The sequence below is a fragment of the Haliotis asinina genome, chromosome 16 (assembly GCF_037392515.1).
Source record: "Haliotis asinina isolate JCU_RB_2024 chromosome 16, JCU_Hal_asi_v2, whole genome shotgun sequence".
Taxonomy (NCBI): domain Eukaryota; kingdom Metazoa; phylum Mollusca; class Gastropoda; order Lepetellida; family Haliotidae; genus Haliotis; species Haliotis asinina.
This window is the reverse complement of record NC_090295.1, coordinates 12,935,410-12,954,472: the sequence shown is the minus strand read 5'-3', so window position 1 is coordinate 12,954,472 and position 19,063 is coordinate 12,935,410. Positions and strand designations below refer to the sequence as shown.

Sequence of the window (19,063 nt, the reverse complement as noted above, 5' to 3'; positions counted from 1 at the left end):
TGAACACAAAGCACAGAAATTCAAACCTGAAAACTTTATTTGAAACAATCAACATGGCAAATACATTGTGTAAAAATAGTTAGCAATAAACAAAACAAATAAAAATGAAAAATTGTCAAGAAGATTAAACATTACTAAACATCATAAAATGTATATATCAATATCACACAATGAATATACATTTCTCAGACCTCCAAACACGAGGCCATGCTAAACAAAAGAGCATATGAATACAGATACTGAAAAAGGAATGTTTAACTGTCCTTATCAAGTTAAAAAAGAAACACAACTGAAAACCAAACTGAATTGTAAAAGACTTTAGTGTTAGTGAATACAACTATCCTGTTTCCATGGAAACACATTCATATTTTTATCATAACATTTCAAACAAAAACTGTTTGACCCACACAAAATTTCCTCCCATTCAAAATAACTTGTTCATGGATGTTGAGCACATGATAACTGTTTATGAGCATACTGCTGATAAATCTAAAACCACATTCACAGCAAGAAACATAAAACAGTCAAGCTATGACCAGCCAGCCTGACCTTTACCTCATACAATACTCTTCTAAAGCTACGGAATGAGTAAATGTTTATAAAGAAACAAATATTCCCCAGGCACAAGCAATGCGTACATTTGGCTTGTTAGGGAAAGTTTTGTCTATTCAGAGAGAGTATCTGTCAAAGCTTATCGCATGGACAAACGAAAACCAATTAAACCGACAAATGACAGAAAATCCAGCGAAAACTTGTCAAACCTACGTGGCGTGTTTGTAGATCCACGATTGGCTATCCACAACCCAGATCCTGTTGAGAGTCATTAAATCAGCAGAGCAGCGACGATGTCGCCACTAGGTGTAGAATCAACACAGAGCTTCACCTCCGCAATAACCGAGATTCCGTCAAGTCCTTTCTATGTGCGTCACAAGCAGCACACTAAAGCACATCACAAACCCTGTTCATACCCAGATGATATCCTATTTACATTTCCAGCGAGGGGAACATCAATATTTACCAAAACGAATACCAATTATAATGTCCTTGTTTCCAAACATAATCAATAAAATGGATTGAAATTACAAGTGTGGAAAATGAAAAAGAAAATATGGATTGAAAGATTATTGAATAGAAATAAACCTTGATATTTAACTTTACAGAAAAGTAAAAAGTGAGAAATACTTTCACCAGTAAGCATAGATATGGGGTGCCGGGTTTTGCAATTCCCTTTTGTCCTGAAAGTTTATAAAATGACCATTAGAAACTCATGTTAAAACAGGAGCAAATGGATTGTGCATCCCCACCCTGATTCCCATCCCCACCCCAACCCCACACACCTCAAAAAGCTGTATCTGCCCTGAATAAGCTAAAACAATCTGGAAGAGTTACTGTCTACCTAATGTCAAAAATTGTTATCCACAAGGAAAACTTATAAGTCCATCCACAAATTTTGTTAGTTTCAAGTGTTTTATTCAAAACTTTCAAATATATTTACATATTCTTCTTTTTTCACTGAAAGTGTACCAGCCAGTCCAACACTGCTTGACATGTGCTAACAGGAATCCTTGCCAAAAGACAGCCTACATGTTCAAAGGAATTTTACACTCTCCTAATAGCCTTTATTTACAAAATATGTATCTCTTTCAGAGTCTTGTTACACTGCAGCACAACTGTTGTCACCTACATTCTCACCAAAATGAATACAGTGATCACATGTATGTTTTTGCTCCAATGACCACACTTTCATCATGTCACACTGAACATCCTCAGCAGCTGGGAGAGCTCTCTATTGTGTACCACCAAGCTATTATTTTACACATCCCCTCGAACTATATCCAAGAATTTTCACTATTGAATGTCCCCTTTGAAAGTAATATCCCCTTTTAAGTGTCACAAATATCATCTTCAACTCTGATAAGATCATCAGCTGAAACCTGTCTTGCTTTAATTAAACTGTATCATTCCACAACATCAAAGGAAGGCTTATATTTTTTTCCTTTTTGAACCCATTGCCACCACCTCCATTGCACTGAAATGTATTGAGTAAATAGATTAATTGAATAACCCTGGACTGTACAAAATAAAATGAATTTAAAAATTTAAAGTGGATAGGTTACACATTTCAATTATTCAGGGGTTTGGACAGAGTTTGATGCATAATATAGACTGACTCTGTGACAGCAGCTGCCATGGACCACACCCTAACGCCCCCATGCTATGCTTGATGTAGTCATCACCTGCCTGTCTCCTAACTCTCATTTTTTATCCATTAGACACAACAATCTCCAAATTCATCCCTGACCCGGTTCTTGATACAGGGGCTTTCAAGCTGAACTCTTATTAAGCATTTCCGCAGGGCATAACCAGCAATGTGAGATCACTCCACTTTGAAACAAGATGCGCTGAAGGTCCATATGTGTGTTTGATCAAACCTGTCTCCTAAATACGCAACCTACTGGATTCTCACATTAAATATTCATTAAAAATACAAAAGTAAGGTGAAATAAAGTGAAATAATTTTAATTCTTAACAACTCATTCAATTTTGTTTCACATCCAATCAAATTAACTTGGTGTTGTCATTTCAAAATCAGATTAAATTCATATTATGTAAATATATTCTGACTCAGGCAACTTTCAGCCACAACAAAACTTATTTTCAACTAAATATAGTAATGATCAAAGATACAATATATTCACTAATAGAAATATTCAAAATTATGCAGGATTAAATATGATTAAATCTTCAACATCTTTGCATGAATTCATTTCCATTTTTGTCATCTATCAACATAAATGCAAATCATGCGCAGTCACTGGTTTTTATTTGGTATCCAAATATCTGCACAGTAGCAAGATTGTCCTCTTGAAGACCTGCTATAACAGACTTAACATCTATCCTAATCATAATCCTAACTCTCGGGACATACCCCTTGATTTGCAAACACAATAATCTTTCTCAGTCTCACCATAACTTGAATGAATTGTGAAGTGATATAAATCCTGCCCTTTTATCTTAAATAGTCGCCTTTCCTTTTTTATCAACTGCTCACACCTGCAAAACTGGTAACTTTAAAACCCAACTAAAATCTTGAGAAATACATGGGGTCAAACAGACATTTCTACTATAACATACCTGTAGACTATATTCTTGCAATAAATAAACAAACAAACAAACAAACAAACAAACAAACAAACAAACAAATAAAGAAATAAATAAATAAATAAATAAATAAATAAATAAATAAATAAATAAATAAATTTCAAACCCACCAGTTAACACAGCAAGCCTTCAAAAGTAAACATTTAATCTTCAAAATTAAATCTTTTCAAAATTTCATTTGGAACGTATTGCTTTAGCATACCTTTACTACTTGAACAAACCTTTTCTTGAAACGTCAAACACTTTTTCATTATTGACATTCTTTACATTCCAGTCTAATCCATGTTTCCAGCCAATGCAACATAGTTCACTAAAACACAGATTCCCACACAGTCCATCAGTTCGAGTGAAACTGACAAACTACTTGAATACAGTACACAACAAACAATATCTGACTCCACATTGTCAAAAAAAAAACCCCCAGTACTTGACTTGAACTCCCATGTCCTACAAAATACCAACTTTTAAGTGCACTATTTCAACATGTGGTTGTTTCAGGTCATCCAATGAATGTCTAAGCCTCATATCCATCGACAACTCTTAGATCTCTGATGCACCTACAGGTATATAAAAATAAATTGGGGCAGAAACAGCTGACACTGCAGAATAAGAAATATAATAGAGCTTGGGAGTATTAGGGCTTTCTGCTTTACATGTCTCAGATACCTGAATCATCAAACTCCGACATTAAGGGTTACGACAAGGATACCATGACTTGATTATATTACCAACTTTACAAAGAAAGCATGATCCTTCAACTTTCCATTGTAATATTATCCTGAACTTTTGTAATTATTTACCAGGCTTTTTCTGAGTATAAATGCCTTTAAATTTTTTGCTTCAGTTCAATAAAACACTTTCAGAACTTTCAACATGCAGACCCAACAGAAACTCTATTTGCAAGTTACTTTTAGTACATTCCCCAGATCCAGTTAACAATAAACCTCAAAATTATCAGCTTAACACTGATCGATACTTCTGAAATTCAGAATAAAAACTCAATAGGTCTGAGCATATGTTACATTAAAATTACTGTACGGGCCCTAGAGTTTAACAGAAACCCGAAACCTAAGACACAGTTAATTTCTAACAATGTTATAACTCAAACCATCAGATATAATTCATACGAAGTCCAAAAATCAGCAGCAATCTCTTTCTACCACAATGGTAAAATGAAACTCCAAAATAATTGGTACATCATAGGATGTTTTCAAAATCATTTCAAAAGACTCTTTTGGTCCTTTTATCACTGGTCCCTACATTGCTTCTTCTAAAGGCTAACACACAGTGGCTGTGAGCCGACTAAAGCTCTCTGACACAGATATTCCTCGTTCCTGGTTACAAGCTCTAGTCACGCACAAGAAGGTATTTCACAACAGTTTTCTAAGATCCTGTGAGCTTGCCTGGAGTGAGCTGGGCTAAGAACGCTGGAGTTAATACATCGCTGATCAGATGCTTGGTTGCCTAACAGGGTCAAACCAAAGGCATGCTTTCTTGTCTGGGGCCAGTTGAAATTTACCTGACTCATGATTACAGACTAGAAATTTGATTGCATCCTTTACATTTTGTTGATTTTCAGCACAATTATCCTTAGGAAGAGTTGTGTTGAATTCACATGGTGTGCACAGACTGAGTAAAGTCTTTGACAATACACATCATCCATCTTGAAGAATCAACTCACTTCTAATCAACTTCTATTTACAAACTCACAAACTCACTTCACAAATATGTTTACCATTCAAGTAATTATTTTCAAGAAACAATTCAATCAGTGAGTTTACACATATCCAATTTAGGAAGAATAATATTTTCTCATAAACATCAAAACTATTAAAACCAGGCTTCTTGATGCCAGTTTATGCTAATATTATTCCTCTGTGTAAAGATTAGGAATATTTATGGCATACATTTGAACCTTGATGGTGACAATACAATACAGTTGAGAAAGCTTTGAAATAGCAATATCTGGAGGCCTTTATCTGTGCTCAAAATGGCTGCCCTCCACAAGATCACCAGGTGGTTTTATGAGTTGAAATAATAGGCAAAATATTCAACCTTGAATACTATGACAAATACCATTATTACTGGCCTTTGTGATAACGCGAAAAGAGGCTTATTTCAGTGTAATCTTTCTCCCATGTCATACGAGGGCAGCCCAATAAGTACGCCTTGATCAGTGTCCATATCATTATTACCATAAAATCAATCCCATGAGTATTCAGCTATATGAATCCAGACTGATGAACTAGGACTAATTATTTGGGACTCATTAAGATTCGAATGGATGGCTTTCATGCTTCTATCCTAGTGCTGTAGGGAACTAATTGCTAGGGAACTTGGTGGGTGTTTGGGTCATAATTTCATCTTGGTCATTGTGTCCACCAATGGTCAGAGCATACTGCCTTTGTAGTCATTTGTGGGTGGAGTGGCCATTGTGATCACACAGCAAGGGTCTATCACCTTTGTGGTCAGTTTTGGATGGGGTGATCATTGTGTTCACCATCATTGGGGTATATCACCTTTGTGGTCACCAGTGGGTGGGGTGGGCTTTGTGTCCACCATTATCAGGGTATATCACCTTTGTGGTCAGTCATGGGTTGGGCTGGGTTAGTTTTGCATCCACTGCATCAAGATACTGTTGTCCTACTGCATGTTGGTAGCCATTTGGGAAGTACTCTGTCTACAGGTGGCGGTCACTCCAAGTGAATACTGTCTTTGGTAATTCGGGATGGGGTGGGTCAGGGTGGATCAGTGGGAAGGAAGAAGAATGGAGGGCCGAGAACAAAGGTCTGATGGGAGGACAAACCAGCATTGTTTGGTGATCTGAGGATAAACAGACCAAATTGGTAAAATCTTGAAAAGATAATGTAGTTGTTTTGACATAAGCTGAAAGGGTGGAAAGATTAACTAGCATACACAGGACAGAGGATAATCGGATGAAGGGCATCAGGTCAATGCAAGGGTTGGGGACAAAGGTTCTGAGATAACAGCCCAGGTTTCAACAATTGGGATTACAGTTTAATATGACAAAATGGGCTGTGTGAGCTCATCCTTTAATATTGGGGAAAGGTGTGCCATAGATAAGCCAGGGGGGCATTCTAGAATGGGATTTTTTAGATGAGTGTTTCTGAGAGAATTCAAAACGCACTGCTCAAAGAATGATAGAATAACAAATAATTCAATATATACATGACATTGACACAGGATAAGGATTTTAGAAATACCCTTTCAATTGCCCTATATTAAAACTAAAGATTTAATAGTCCCTTGATTAAAATATCACAATACAATATGGCAAGAACCCGCTTAATTTAAAACCACTACATAAAGGCTGAGTTAGTAAATTCAGACATTTTGAATTAGCCAAGGGATAAAGCTTGGATGTTGTCAAGCCTACAGTTGTCACAGAGTATCAAGTGCACAACACAAAGAACGTGAAGGTTGTGGAGTTACCTTACAGAACTTTATACACTGACATGATACAAATAGTACCACAGGTAATACGTCATTCGTTTGGGACAATAACTCCAGGCTAAGTGCTGGCAGGCATTCCAGGGGGTATGTTCAAGTCCTGATCACAATGAGCAAGGGGCAACAAACCTTGAGGGTTGTTGTGTTGAAGACAGTCAGACAATGGTGTGACTATCACCCCAGCCATCTACCTGAACAGAGGAGCTACTTGGCCGTTTCTCAGACATGGCAAATGGAGACCTCACTTACACAGCATAGTGCACATAACTGTGGTGATCAGTTGTTTTGGACAGACTCTTAGTCATACATTTCTATTTAGTTACTAATACGGGTTCATGATCTAGGGCAGGTCACTTGTCAGTTTTGATACTGAAATATACTGAATATATGTCCAACTCTATAATACTAAGTAAAACCTTTGCAAAAAAACTCCTTATTACAGAACATTTGCTTTCTCATCCTTGCACTGTACTTCAATTAAGGTAAAATTCCAACCTTGATTCACACTGTTTAGCAAGAACATTTAATGGACATTTCAGCATTACAAACAATCTATCTAATTTCAGAAAAATTTTGAAATACATAACTACCTTCTTTATCCTTATTACAAGATAACCAATAATGATAACCAAGTTGAAAGTTAAATATTTTGATGGCAAGATGTAAATGACACACATCATTCCTCTGGTTCCTCTGACCCGTACAAGTCAAGAAGACTACCGGAGAACAGTTACCAAGTGCATTAAAATCTAACTAAGCAGGGCTTCTATCAGGTTCCAATCCAGGATGTTCCAGATATGAATGAATGACGATGGGGTGTAATTGGTGGGCCCCATCAGTCACTGCAGGAAGACAGATTGTGATTTACACCTGTCTAGCCCCTGTGTTCTGGGAACCTCACCTCAATAGCATCTCGTTAGCCTCCTTCGTTAGCCTCAGTCCACCTCAAGCCATCGTCAAATCCATCTCTGATTTCTCTGGAATCCTTCCTCAGCTCCCCACTGAAGCAACTGCTACTTGTCATTAAAGAACGAGATGTTACTTACTATATCATTAAAAATGCACACACTCTATTGTCAGATCATGTGAGCAGTTAATAATTATGAGTTCATTAAATAATTAAACGTTCCAAAACTACTTTTGCGTTTTTCAGTAATTTCCAAGCATTCTCTTTGTTAAAGTAAAACATTCTCTTTACATATATTCGAACAAATGGATCACTTCCATATTAGAAAAATTTAGAAAAATTTCACACAGAACATTAACAATGAAGCTATGGAACTGTCCTTATTTGACAAAGGTATGATTGATTGAAATAGCTGGGACAACGAGCCCTTTTAGTCACGGATGTCATGAGTCACAATGTATAATGATATGAACATGAAATATATTAAGTCTGTTTCACAAGGAAATTCATCATCATCACTCAGTAAAGCCATGCTCAGGATATACTCTTAAGAAACATAAATAACAAAGAGAATGTTTTGTATCTGACATGAAATAAACAAAATAAAAACATCATTACAAACAAAAGCTCATACTTACATAAAGGATGGTATTAGGGCTAAAATGGTAAATTTTGAAAACATGAAAATACTTTTTTCTAAGCAAAATGGTCAATCTGAAGCAAAATTTAAACTTTTAAAGTCTAAGAAACTGCTCAATGCAATTGTACTGACAATAAAGGTGCACAAAAGAATTAGCTGCAGTGCAAACAACAGAAAAGCAAAGACAAGCAGCATAGCTGAGACGATTGACTTAGTAGCCAAGACAAGAGAGCTGTGGGGAGCCCGAGGTTTTTGCAGAGAACGATTGTTGAATGACGATAAATGTTGGATAATAAGCTCTGTAGACATCTTTACCTGACAGTATTAGAGTAGTGGAAACCAGTCTAATGCTGTTAGGTAAGATGGCGCCAGAACCTAGACTGTTCTCACCATTCCTGCCGCGACGGGCATCTCCGAGTGCGTAGCGGTGACATACGTACGTAGCCAGGCGAAAGTGAACACGTACGAAAGTTGATGTGCTGTTCTGTTAGGCATGAGGAAGGCCACGAGTGCAAAGCTTGAGTTTATCTCCAGCAACAAATATTTAAGCAGTGGTCGAAGTAGTATACACTAAATTCTCAATGGCAGTATCCCCGTATGAGATCCCTGAACAGACTGCGAGACAAAGGACACAAACTATGTTGATCTGGGATAATCATGTCGAGTAGCTTTCCTCTACAGCGCTCACCGTCATCCATGTGTGACTGAACAATGGAGAAGTCCAACACAACTTCCTCGGGAAAAAATCAATCTTCAAATTCAAATGTAACTCCCTAGAAAAATGTCACTGGCAACAACACAACTCCCAAGCCGAGCAAATCCTCGCTTGAATACCAATCTAACCCAACGACAGGGGAACGACCAACATAGCCAACATGTTCTAACTGACGTATCCCGATCCGCTTTCTAAATTTATACCCAAGAGGCCGTTAATGACAGCTTCCATACGACTAAAAACTGGTTTGTGAGGGCAGTCGACTCTCCCATGTCTCAGTGCACTGCGCGGGCCACTGGGCTCCTATCCCGACCTTCCGACTCGCGACACATCGACCAGAATAACCACAAGTCATTGTGTGGATGCTTAAATCCTGGAACGTAGCAGCCCTCTTTTGCCAATCCCTACTGAACCGCACCTTTAGAGGGTAGTCAAACCAACACTCTCTCACATGAAAAGGAAAACCGGGAGCTATTCGCTCGCTCATCCATTGACTGTTGACAAAGCCTGGCCAAGCAACTCAATCAGCGAGTGGCCTGACCTTTCTACAGTCTGCCTTTACAAAGTTTACAGCCTTGTTCCCTTGAAGGGTCGCTCAACCTGCTTGATGAGCCAAAACCTGTTCCACAGGGACGTGCCTGAATGCCTTAATGCTACTCTTCAGTAGATCACCAGCCACGTAGGTAAAAAAAGTTGTAAAAGGTCACATTGCATAGCGGTCACAAGGATTCAGTAACCAGCTAGTGGTGTATGCCTTTCTGTTCGTCAATATTTGCCAGCCATCTAATCTGGCCTCGTCTGCCTGTAAAGCCAGTGTCCCGACTACTAGTGTTACCTTCCCCCGACCACAGGCCCTCCGCCGCACAGAAACGCTGTGTCAGATCTACGTCAACCCACCATCAAGCCAGCAGACCTAATTTACACAACTACTACACATTCCTATATGAACGGTTACCCAAGCTCTGGGATGTGCACCTATCACGCCAATAAAGGCTGGATTTATAATGGCTGTTACCTGGTTACAGGGATAAACTTTGCTCTGACGATACGATGTGATGGCACTGGTTTCCATAGGAACCATATAAACGGGAGGAGGCATTTGGGGCCATTCCGTTCACTTTTTATCTCTAACACTGAAGCATGGCAGCCTTTTTCAATTACTCGGCACATGAAACTCTCTGTGCTCATCAAGCAAACTCTATAGAATTACAAACTTTTTACATCAATAGTTTGTTTTGACATTTAACAACGCATCAGTTATTCCTTGAAGCTAATCATTAATCCTCTCTTCATTTTGATGAACCATTATTAAGCATGTATCAAACTTTTATGGCCCTCAACACCAGCTTTCACAAAATATGCTATTAAAATTTATTACACCTTGCCAAACAAATAGAAACATGACTGATAATTAAACATGACTTACATATGGTGTGAATGATCAGACCTTCCAATACCATCACCTAACAATATCTGAACTCATGTTAGAATTTTTTACTAAACAAAATAGTTCATAAATCAAATTTAACCAAGGTATGTCAAAATAATATCAGTTAATTAACCATGATGTCATGCACATGTCCACAAACAAGATTAAAACAGCCACACGAGAATATTCTTTACCAGCTTCCTAATGAAAAGCTAAATCTTTAATGGTTTCCACTATGTAAAAACTGTATTGACGATATAAAGAAAGATGGTCTTGTCACATTCCCAGAATAAGCACATTCCGCAAGATCAAATAAATCACATTAATCAATGAAGCACCTGTGCTGCTATGTGTTAACAATGTATGAGATACCAAGTTCCCGACTTGGAGTCGACACCAGCTAAGCCACAATATCAGACAAGAATGCATATGTCAACGTATTCAGTTCAATACACGAATCAAGCCTACTTAATTCTCCTCAGCCAGTGAGATAAATAAATCTGTTTGTTTATCCTGCTTTGATAAGTCATGAATTGAAAACAGCTTTGATGGCAATCAAATTTGCTTTGGGCTTTGCAAGCTTATTGCCAAGGACCTGTGCTCTTTCTTGTCATACAAAATCTGATCAACACTCACTGTGCCTTAATATCTTAAAATTGATTATATATATGACATTTTTTCATGTTCTCATTAGGAGAGTTAATAAGCTAAAGTGCTTCATGTCTTTGACTACAAAACAAGCTTTCAGGAAACTGCAATGCAGTTTAATGTAGGTTGACTTGTTTAATCTCAGATTTTATACAATATTTTATGCTAGTGTCTCAGTCAAGTAAACTACAACACCATGAATGATGATCTTTGTCAGCAAATATTAATTTTATAGAAAAAAAATGACCGTAACATCGGAACATTTCTAAACTGTTGTTAGGGACCATGATACTTCACATTTCACAGTGACCTTCAAAGTATCTTGAGTAAGCTGTCTCCTACTGGGAGATAAGCAGAGGATTAAGTAATGGCAATAAATTATGACCTACCGTTATCAATCAAAACCAAACAGCTACACAGGAATTGCCACAACAGTAAGATAAACCCTCAGTGTAGGTTAAATCTAGGCTGACTTAAAACAACATTTATCCCAGAAACATTGGAATTACTATGTGAATGGATTTGCTGTTCAAATCAGTTACACTTCATGTATGTCAAATTGTATGTGGATAATTTTTTTTTTTTTTAAATGTTCTATGTTTAACAAAATGAATGAGCTGTATATTCATTACATAAATAGTTGAATACTGTGATCCTCGTGGGGATTTATTGAAATACTGTGATAAATTAATCAATAAAATGTATACATTTGAAAATTAATATATTTAGTATAGAGTATATAGGTGTCATTTTTACAGCTAATGACTGTATGTAGCATAACTTTGTGACAGAGAAAAAATGCCATGTCCTCACATCAGACCTGATGGGGAATGACTTTATAAAATTTGGGTTCATGAGAATGGCTGCAATGCTTTTTGCAAATTAGTGTGAAAATGAAAGCATGTGAATCTGATTATGGGACACATTCATACAGGTCTACTTCTCATGTCGAACTGTCAAGTTTAAATCTCATTCATGTTCTTACCTGTCGATCTTTTTGAAATTTTAAGAAGGCTTCTTGGAGGCTTGTTTGTTTTGGTTCCCCCCAGTCTATGACGAATGCATTAGAACGTTTTGAAAGAGTAGACGCTTTCTGTGAGTCATTAGGCATGGTTGGTGGCAAAATGTCACATGTCTTACTCTGAGGTTCAGCCATTTTGTCAACATCAATGACAACTGGTAAGATTTCTCTGGATCGTGGAAGATCAAGACGCATATTCACTTGCAAGGTTGTGTCCACTCTGTTGGACCAAGTCAATGTCTGCGTCATCACATTCCATGCATTTATCAGTAGCACACAGAGTGTGTCATGATTGAGTGAATATCATTGATAGCATATATACCGGGAAGTGCTTTGTTTTGAAGCTGAGCGCCTTGGAAATATGTAAACACTAAGTATGGCGTCGGTTTTTTGTTAACTGTTTCTCCATTGGTTAAAACGTTGAACTAACAGCCAATCCAACATCATATGTTATATCTAGTTTACATTGGTTACAGAACTCCCACTTTGACAATGTTCCAAAAGACTCTTGAATATTTAATCACTGATAGGTGATCAATCGGATATGATCAGTGATCCATGCCATGATCAAAGGACATAAATACCGACTAGACTCAACATGACGAAGCAAGAATCTGAACCACAAATAGAATTCTTCTTGCACATAGCGATTGCTTTCCAATATTTTCAAAGTAATTTAGTTCACTGGATCTCTATTTATAATCATTACTATTTTATGGCAATTAATTGAGAACAAACTATGTTTGGCATTACCACACGGCAAGACGACAACACTAGTTCCATTTAACCAAGAATGAACCCTGGTGACTGATCACAGCGAACAAAAGTAATCAATAACTGAAACGCGACCCGTGAGCAATGTATGGGAGATAACTCCGTAAGGCATGTTACCCCAGTTGAATCATGGTCAGCGTAAATTATGGTCACTTTGTCATGTTGGCTCTACATTAATAAATGATCACAGAAATATAATACTGCTATTCAGAATGCCAGTTGCAAAGACTAATTTTACAGCAAATATGAAACATAACCTATGAACTGCCAACGAAAACACCCATGGACCTCAAGTTCTACAGAAATGTTGATTGGATTTTATTTCTCATTTTAACCCAACAACGAACATAGAAATGTTCACAGGATATAAGACATACATGTAAAACTTCGTTCGCCAGGTAAAGCCACGGGACAAAAGCATTTCTAAAGTGATAAATGTTAGATGATATAGTATTTAACTAATGTAAGTTTCAACGTATGGTGATATAAGGTGGATGGAATCACTACATTGACAGAAAACAGCACTACTCCTGGTCTAACATACATGGATATTCAAAGTGCAATATTAAATAAATATCAATATTAAACAACAACCATTCCGACGCTATCTAAGACAGATTCACGCGCACAACGTATTTGGAGGCCTGCTGTTTCGGTTTGGCTTTCAGCATTTCTCACACTGAGTGCCAAATCGAAACTCACATCGTGCATCATCCAAATAATTATCCGCATATATCTGCAGTTAGATAACGTACGGATTGTGTTAAGCGTATATCAAATGGAAAATACACCATAAACGAAAAGTCATTTATTTCTATCGTTGCTAAACCAAAAGATATCGTTTCTATAGATACACTTCACACCTCCTATGTCATCTACTTGACCAAAACCCACATCCCGATCTCTCATATACTCCCATCATCACCTGAAGATGACAGCGCCCTTTCTCCTTCGTCAGCCCCATCCCTTAATTTCAACGCGGATTCAATTACCACCGTTCTATGTTAGTCGAAATATACTTAAACCTTGTTTCGGTTAAATGAACACTAAAAGAAGTACCAACTTACCTTTCAAGTGACGTTAAAATGTCATATTTTCAGGACAATTTTAATTAGTCATCAGCCTTAAAAAAGATTTCTGAATTCCTTCTTCATGTACTCAGATAGAAGACTGTGAATGTAATTAGAGCAGATAATTCTTCTCTAATCCCCATGACCGTCAAGCCCTCCCTTAAATTCCATCCGAAATGAATCCACCCATATGTACTAAACGCTTAACAATATATCACACGCATGACAGAAATGCCCCCCTTAAATTTACCACTGGTCAAAGCTAATGGAAAGAATGTATTAATGACTTGAGGCACACCATTCGTGGTTTTCAAAGTTCAAAACAGATTTCCTCAATAATCACGTGACTTGTCCACACCAAAACGTGTCAATTTCACGATCACAGTCTCTTTCAAGCCTCCGGAGCCACGCCCACTGTTTCATTAGGAACATCCTGTTATGGCGACGACCGGTCGTGTCTGAAATGTAAAACGTATGTCACTTACTGATGATGTGAAAGGTGTTAATTTCACAAAACAACGGGAACTCGGTTTGGTCATAAATAAGACCATGAATGGAGCCCATCCCCGTGGTACCAACCAGTACACTCGGAAATGGTCAAACTTGGACCTGAGATTGTAACCAGTTGAGAAATCAGAATTAAACGATTCATTTAACACAACGGTTATGTTCATGGCAGTAAACTGTTCATAATCACACATAAACTTCAATATTTAAACACCATATTTATCAGCCATACGAATGCATTATCAAAGCAAATGTAATTTTCTCTAAAAGATGAGTTGGAACAACAACAACATCATCACCACCACCACCATGATGACGATGATGATGATGATGATGATGTTGTACTCACATGAAACTAAACATACATATAGAGTGACAGGGGTACTTCTTGCCCCTTCATCAGGTTAAATCCATACCATACTTTGAGAGGTTCCTATCCAACTTCTACATTCCCACCAAGCATCTGATACATACAGTGCACCACATGTGTGCATATTCAATAAGTATACATGTGAGGTAGTATAAGTTACATAGTTTGGTCGACAGGCTGCATATTTGGGACGTTGTGTTGACTTTACGACTGTGTTTCAAAGGGTACATCACTTAAACAAGAAATATACAGGACTATTATACTCCACACTGTCTTATCACCAAATGAATCTAGTAAAGACTGCTGTGAATACGCATGTTTTGTATTTTTACTTCATCATCAGCTTTCAATCACTGATATAAAACAGAGGAACAAACACATGTTTTAATTTACGGTAATCGAGTTTATTATATGTAGATAATCTATAGACTTGACTGTCAGTTTGATTATAAAATAATATTTAGATTATACTTTTGTTTTTAATAATCTTTCTGTGCTTGGGTTGTGTTACTGACGCATTCAGTGGATGAAATTAGTTGTTATAAAATTTCAAGTTCAAGACAGTTTTAAATCGCAGTGTTCCTTGAAACAGATTCCTATCCTGAACAATCATATTACAGTGAACTGTCACCACTTAATGACTTTATTCCAGGTTTAATGCATGATTACCATGCATGATTACCATGCATGATTACCATGGATGATGACCATGCATTATGCATTAAATTAGACATACAATAAGACATGGAAAAGTGTGTCTTCAATATCATCAAAAAGACTTCACCCATTTCGCGATGTTGGTTGAAAGATGCAGCTATGAAACATATATAATCACATATCAGTGATTTAATTTTATCCGCAATAGTACGATACGTAGAGTATGATTCCAAATTTATCATATAACGTATATGGTTATCATAAAATCCATTAAAATATAAAAATATTGCTAAAATTTAAGCATGACTAAATGAAACTACCTTTGGCTTTCTTAAACAGAAATCGTTTCAGTTTTTGCAAGTTATGTGCAAAATATCTCAGCTCACAATCTACACCTTGTAGTTAAAAAATATAGATTATTAGAGGTGTTCATGGGTTTGAATTTCATTTCAACAGTTTGAATTTTGAATTGAGTATTCTCTAGACCTTCTATGTCGACAGGTGGAGTGCGCCGGCCACTTTGTACCAAACAAGCCCCACCCACCATTCCATTTAAGTTAAGCATGTGGCTATTCATAATATCGCCTCGGGCATGTATTCAAATTATGGCAATTTTATAATAAAGGCTCGCAGCGGGAGACTGTCTATGGTTAAATATAACCATGAAACATATTGCAGAGCTTGCTGCTTTTAGTGGAACTCATTGTCAGTTTTTCAATAAACGGACGTTATAATGAGGAGGCTATGTGGCCCGACATGGTTCCCCGTTATAAAGAATATTTCTTCGGTTAAACAGGTTTAAACGACTATTTCAAAGGTAAGAATTTATATGGCTATGAAGCGATTTAAACGAGTTAGACATGAACGGGCTTAGTCGACACACGGTAGACATGAGGCGAATATGCCTAGGATAAGGTTGAGTTACTTTAACCGAACAGCACTTATCTGCTCAACATGATTAGGCCTTATAGCCTTAACATGGTCTAAAATGATAACTTGTACTATCGATTGAATTTCTCTAATCTACGTTTATGTTTCAGAATTAACAGCCAGAAGAGTCGAGTGTGAAAGTGTCAGCTTCAGTTAATTCAAGTGGAAATTCGAAAGGATATTTTTTTAGTAAACGAAACACGTGTACAACTTACGCACATATGTGTCTTTCAGTTCTACATGTGTAAAACGGTCTGAAATGTATATGTAAAAAGTAAGCCAATATAATAAAACCGTTTTGCCGAAACAAAAACCCAGCAACATATATTGTGAAACAAGCTACATTGTGCAATGATTTGCAATATTGGCAAACCTGTTAAAGCTGTCATATTAAAATTCAATAAAATGCATGATTTTCTCGAAAACATTTTTTTTCTGAATGTAATACGACTGTAACTACATTTAACAATTTAGTTTATAGCATAAGGGAAAAGACGGTACTTAATGTATACAGGGCTGTGATAAAGTATCTACAATATCGGGACATCCACACGTCATAGATGCACATTAACCTACATGGGATACAAGTCCAGAAATATACACACGAAACATATTAACATGCGAGTACTATCAGGTAAGTAGTGTATCTGTGACTATAGTGGCCCAGCCGATGTCTACCTGAGCGAGATATGTCACCACCATCAAACGGAACATATTCTGCCTGTAATTACAGGTAACCGCTGATACCTAGTTCTAAGAACACCAGTCTGTCTGTCAGTATAAACTCAGCACCTACCTAATCACAGTCCAGAGAGGGTACACCGTGTAGCATGCATGTCCGCCACCCAACTTTCACCTGTATGCGAAAGCTCTCTCACCTGGGATGCGCGTCCATATGACAGAAGGAATTTGATTGGTCACAATCTTTCTCTGGCCGCGAGCGTTTTGGCGCGGATATTATTCTATATAGAACCTAGCTGCGCGCGCTGACTATGACTGTTATCAAATACAAAAGTGTTGAAATTATACATGTTTTCTGTTTTGAAAGATTGCTCGATGTAAGATGGTGTGGGGTGTTGCAGCCAATCAGGAGGATTAGAAAAGCATCAGCGTCTAGTACAGTCTTTGTTTATGAAATGGTCTGATGGTTGCTAAGTAGCCAGTCGCATCATGTATTTGTTGAAACGACGTTTGTTCTTAAGGAAAAACGATGAACATATTCAACGGATGCGTTAGTCCTTGATGAAACCAGTCTGACGGGTCTTTAAAGGCAGTGCTCTAACTCTTATACATTAAGCTCGTATTGAAATTGCCAAATAGTAATATGCTTGCATATGTCACGGTACAAGCGACGCATTTATTGGGCTTTTATCTGATGTAATTACGAGAGCTCAGGCGGATTTTCTTATGAACTTAAAAGCTTTCAGAAAGAACAAAAAAAAAAAATAAAAATAAAAAATAGGTACGTGATCAAAACCCATGGGATTAGAAGAAAATATATCTGAAATTCGCACATTTGCCATCAAAAGCATGTTTCCAAATGTTTGTGGGTTTTTAATGTGAATTTTCGCTCCCCGAAACCGCCTGTGTGAATACGTACATTCACGGTAAATTAAAGCTTTAGTTGTTTTTAAACGTAGTATGTTTGGGTTTTTATAATTAAGTTTGACAACCAATCACCAGCGACTGAAGTGGTCCAGTTAGTCCAGTTGGTGTCCAAGCAAGTAGTAAAAGTACTGGAAGTTTACAATCTGGCGATCTACATTTAGTTGTTGGCGATCTACAGTTTTCATATTCTATTGTACTGTTTGTGAATCCACTTTTAGAGATAGATGCTAGTTTCAAATTCTGGTTCTGTGATATTCTATGTTGTTGTCACTGTTCTTTGTCAACAGTTTTTTTCACAATTCAAACGTATTTATCATGCATCTAGAACTTGTAGTCAACGTGTGGCTGCAATACTGTCGATGTAAATTTGAACTCACTCACTCTGAGAAAAAACAACTTTGAATGCTACACAAAAACTCTCTTTGAATACATAAAATTTGTATATTACTACTGTGTTCCTATATATAAAATTCAAAGCAGCATCTTTATAACGTTACCCTAAATCGTCGAAACTAAATCGTTATCACGGGCAGATAACGAAAAGGTATATTCTAAAGATGGAAATTTACCTGTCATTTCTATGTTACCTGGTTACCTGCAGCCACGTCGTTCCGTATCTCGTGATGGGGGGAATCTATGAACTAAGGGACACATCCGTTACAACAATTAGTCGAAGTTGTCGTATAGCGCAAACATACGTCTGGCTAAATTTATAGCAGGACAATATCATGAATATATTCTCTGAATATATTTCATTATGTATCAAGGTATATACAACATTGTATGTACTGAATTAACAATGGTTATTTCAAGTACAAATGTTCTGATTTATGATCAGAATTGTATATTTAGATTACATGTAAATCTTAACCAGGACTAATTTTATGGAAAGAAAGAAAGATTTTAAAGAAAATCCTAACTGAATTCTCCTAATTCTCATAAAGTATATTTGGTTCGGTGTAACTCCGGGTATCTCTGAAATCACATATATTGTGCTGGCATGAGTATATTAGGAGCTGTTTGTGCTCAGTTTAGCATATCGATGTTCAGGGTTATGTGCACCTGAAGGTGGTGAAAAACAAGACACTAATGAGAGAAATACCGACCTAGTTCTTTAGAACTAAAGATTATGTATGTTATTCTTGAGTACCCAT

The 19,063-nt window shown here is 37.1% G+C and overlaps 1 protein-coding gene across 1 annotated transcript in view; it reads right to left on the bottom strand.

The window, feature by feature from the left end:
• LOC137268244 (uncharacterized) overlaps positions 1 to 17,170 on the bottom strand; it is a 98,760-nt gene extending 81,590 nt beyond the window's left edge. The window contains exons 1-2 of the mRNA XM_067802781.1: positions 17,098 to 17,170; positions 11,958 to 14,295 (exon numbers count right to left, since the gene is read on the bottom strand). Coding sequence (XP_067658882.1) covers positions 11,958 to 12,242 — 285 coding nt within the window. The 5' untranslated portion in view covers positions 12,243 to 14,295; positions 17,098 to 17,170. The remainder of the gene's footprint in view (positions 1 to 11,957; positions 14,296 to 17,097) is intronic.
• Between the last annotated feature and the right edge of the window lie 1,893 nt (positions 17,171 to 19,063).